We start from the raw sequence: 3,115 nt of genomic DNA, 5'->3' as shown, positions 1-3,115 counted from the left end.
TTCAATCAAATTGTCTAAACCTTGGACCTCAGAATACAACTTCATAATTTTATAAGGCAGAAAGGAAGACGATTTATATATATATATATATATATATATATATATATATATATATATATATATATATATATGTGTGTGTGTGTGTGTGTGTGTGTGTGTCAAAAATCATTTACAAGGGCAGCATGGCCCGATCAAATACAAAAGACCGAAACGGTCTTAAAAGAAACACAAAAAATACTAATCCTAAAGGACTTAGTCTTCTCCGGGAGCGACATCTTCGCCCTCGAGGACTTCTTCACTTTCGGATCCACTCATACTCCTAGAATCATCATCATCAGGAAAGGCCAACACTCTGGCTTCAGCTTTAAGCTCCTTAGCATTCTTGATCTCGGTTGGAAGATCGAAGCCACGAGCATGGATCTCCTTGAGAGTCTCCCTTCGAGACTGACATTTAGCATGCTCGGCAACCCAGTTTTCTCGAGCCTGAGCAGCTTCGACAACCTCCTTTTCTCAAACCTGAGCAGCTTCAGCGTCGGATCGGTAGATGGCCACCATTGCATCAACATTAGCCTTGGCCATTTTGACCTCCGATTTGGCCGCTGCAAGTTCTGTGGCCAGACTCTCTCGATCGGAAGTTGCTGAACCCAAATGATACTGGAGCTCCTCAATTTTCTTGGCTTGTACCAAGGCCTTCTCTTTCACGCTTCGGAGTTGGGTCTCAGCCGAAACCAGTTGAGCTCGGGCAACCTTCTTTTCTGAGGCAAGGCGGTCCATGTTCTTCTTCCATACCTTAGCCTCCGCTTTCACTGCGTCCGCTTCCTCACGAAGCTGCCCGATCACATCGAGCTTTCGCTGGACCTGTGGGACCAAACTGTTAGCCACCACGCCCGAGTCAGTGTCATTAACTTCAAAGATTCTTTTTACCTGCTCAGCTAGATCAGCTTGTTCTTTATGAGCTGCTTCTAGCTCAGCCTGAAGTCCTTTTACTTCCCCTTCTCTATGCTCACTGAGAAGCTTGAAGGCATCTCTCTCCTCAGTAAGCCCTCAGATTTCGGCTTCGTACCAGCTCAGCTCCCCTCGGGATCAGAAAAAAGCCTCGTGATAAAGCACAGAAGCCTACAAAAATAGAAAGAGGGAATTATACAAGGGGAGAAAAGTACAAGTATGAAAATTGACAAAGAAAATATGAACTTACCCGGTTCAGGGCCTATTGGGCTTCGTTGAAAAGACAAGGCGCTCCCACCTCGTCCATCTGGGCTCGGTCTTCTTCCGTGACCAAACATCGGAGGTATCTAGCCACCCCTATGGTGGCATCAAGAACCCGGGAATCCTCCGGGACCGTGATAATTATTATTCGCTTACGCCCAGGATCGGCACTAGGGGCCAGAAACTGATTGGTCAGTTTAAAACTCGAGGAAGCCTTGCCCGAGCTCTTCTTCGGAGCCTCCAAGCCACTCAGACCGGTGACATCTTCTACCCTAACAAAATAACCATGGAAAGGATCTTCCTCTCCGTGGGCTCTCTCCCCATGACAAGTCTCCATGGCCTGAGCGTCGCGTATCATCGACTCGAAAATGAAAGAAACGAGGGGAATCCCCGATCTCTATTTCCCCAAGTGGGTCTTTTGGGGCACTGCCTACGTCTTGGGGAACCTCAAGCCCGGTTTCTGCACCGGCATCCACCGCCTCTTCAATGATCTCTTTGCCCCGAGATAAAGCATCTTAGGTTCCTCTCGGATCGGGGACTTGGGCCGAAGTCTCCTTCTCAACCTCATCGAGCCTAGGCGGAGTAGTATCAACTCACACTGGTTCAGGAGTTCTCCGAATCTCGGTGCTAGCTCGCACACGGGCCACCAGCCCAGAATCATTTTCTTTCTCTTCCTCTTCTTCTTCTTCCCTTAGCCTTTGGACTGACTCCATAGTCAGTGGGATTGTGTTCCTCTTGGGTTTACTGGTTGTTCTCTTCTTGGGTTTTTGACCCTCGTAGTTCGAGGCCCTTTTCCTCTTATTCTCCTTTGCCGGTTTTGAGATAGGTGATAAAACTTCTTCATCACTGGACGGGGGTCTCATATTCGCGTCCTTTCCGAGACCTACAAAAGGAGAAAGTAAGTAAACTCATGTTTGAAAAGATGTTTGAACGATAGACAAATTAGTAAGTCGAGAAAAAGGCTTACCATGAGTACGAGCCTCCCACCGACCCTTTGACAAATCACGCCATGCGCGCTCGGCATGTGTTGACGTCGAAACCAAGCTCCTAACCCAATTATCGAAGTGGGCAACCGTACCCGGCATCCAAGCAACGACTGCATCGAGAAAAAGACTAATAAGAATCATACTTATGTTTCATATTAGGTTCGTGGTCTTCACCTGAACGAACCGGCCCATCCAGCCCCGATCTTTGTCTTCATCTATACTCGAGATGCGCGCCTTGGTAGCCTGACGTTGAAGCTTTATCATCCCACCTCGATAGAGTCGAGGTCTATATAATCTTATGAGGTGGTCAAGGGTGAAGGGAAGCCCGTCGATTTTGCTCACGAAGAAACGGAGCAGTATCATGATCCTCCAGAAAGAAGGGTGAATTTGGCCGAGGATCACCTGGTATTTCTTACAGAAGTCTACGATGACCGGATCGAGGGGACCCAGCATGAAAGGATACGTGTAATCACTCAGGAACCCTTCCACGTGGGTGGTGATCGCTTCTTCTGGTGCCGGTATCACAACCTCTTTATTTCCTCAGTTGCAATATTTCTTCACCTGGTCAAGGGGAATTTTGGGTATCGAGCATATATATCTCGATATTGGCTCGCATCGACCAGGAACCGATGAGGGTTTCTCGACCTTAAAGTCAGAATTTAGGGCGTGGCTCCACCACTGGTTTCTCGTCGGCTGGCCGAGATGAGGAAGCAACCTCTTTCTGCGGAACAGTTTTAGATGTTTTGGCCATTTAGTTTTTGTGGGCAAAGAAGAATGGAGACTGAAGTATTTGGTGTTTTAGGAAGTACAAGCAAAGAAACTCAAAGATCTCAAGATAGAAAGCTTTGAAGAAGGCAAAGAACTATGGTGATTGGAATGAAAATGATTTGAAATTAAAGTTTGAAATAATGAAGAAGGGGGCT

The 3,115-nt window shown here is 47.1% G+C and overlaps 1 protein-coding gene across 1 annotated transcript; it reads right to left on the bottom strand.

Annotated features, from left to right (window-relative positions):
* Window positions 1–252: 252 nt before the first annotated feature.
* LOC138893098 (uncharacterized) lies at window positions 253–2,407 on the bottom strand. The gene is made up of 5 exons (XM_070176869.1): window positions 2,377–2,407; window positions 2,174–2,302; window positions 1,804–2,089; window positions 517–1,006; window positions 253–444 (listed from the first exon to the last, which is right to left on the bottom strand). The coding sequence occupies exons 1-5, from the start codon at window positions 2,405–2,407 to the stop codon at window positions 253–255; spliced, it is 1,128 nt and encodes a 375-aa protein (XP_070032970.1).
* Between the last annotated feature and the right edge of the window lie 708 nt (window positions 2,408–3,115).

This window comes from Nicotiana tomentosiformis, chromosome 5 (assembly GCF_000390325.3).
Source record: "Nicotiana tomentosiformis chromosome 5, ASM39032v3, whole genome shotgun sequence".
Lineage (NCBI taxonomy): Eukaryota > Viridiplantae > Streptophyta > Magnoliopsida > Solanales > Solanaceae > Nicotiana > Nicotiana tomentosiformis.
This window is presented reverse-complemented; position numbering and strand designations above follow the sequence as displayed.

Coding starts and splice junctions, on each gene's coding strand:
- LOC138893098 (XM_070176869.1), bottom strand. CDS start 2,407: ATGAAGACAAAGATCGGGGCTGGATGGGCCG. Junction 2,303..2,376: donor GATCGGGGCTGGATGGGCCG/GTTCGTTCAGGT, acceptor TTCTCGATGCAG/TCGTTGCTTGGATGCCGGGT. Junction 1,007..1,803: donor CGGAGAACTCCTGAACCAGT/GTGAGTTGATAC, acceptor CAAGCTTCTCAG/TGAGCATAGAGAAGGGGAAG.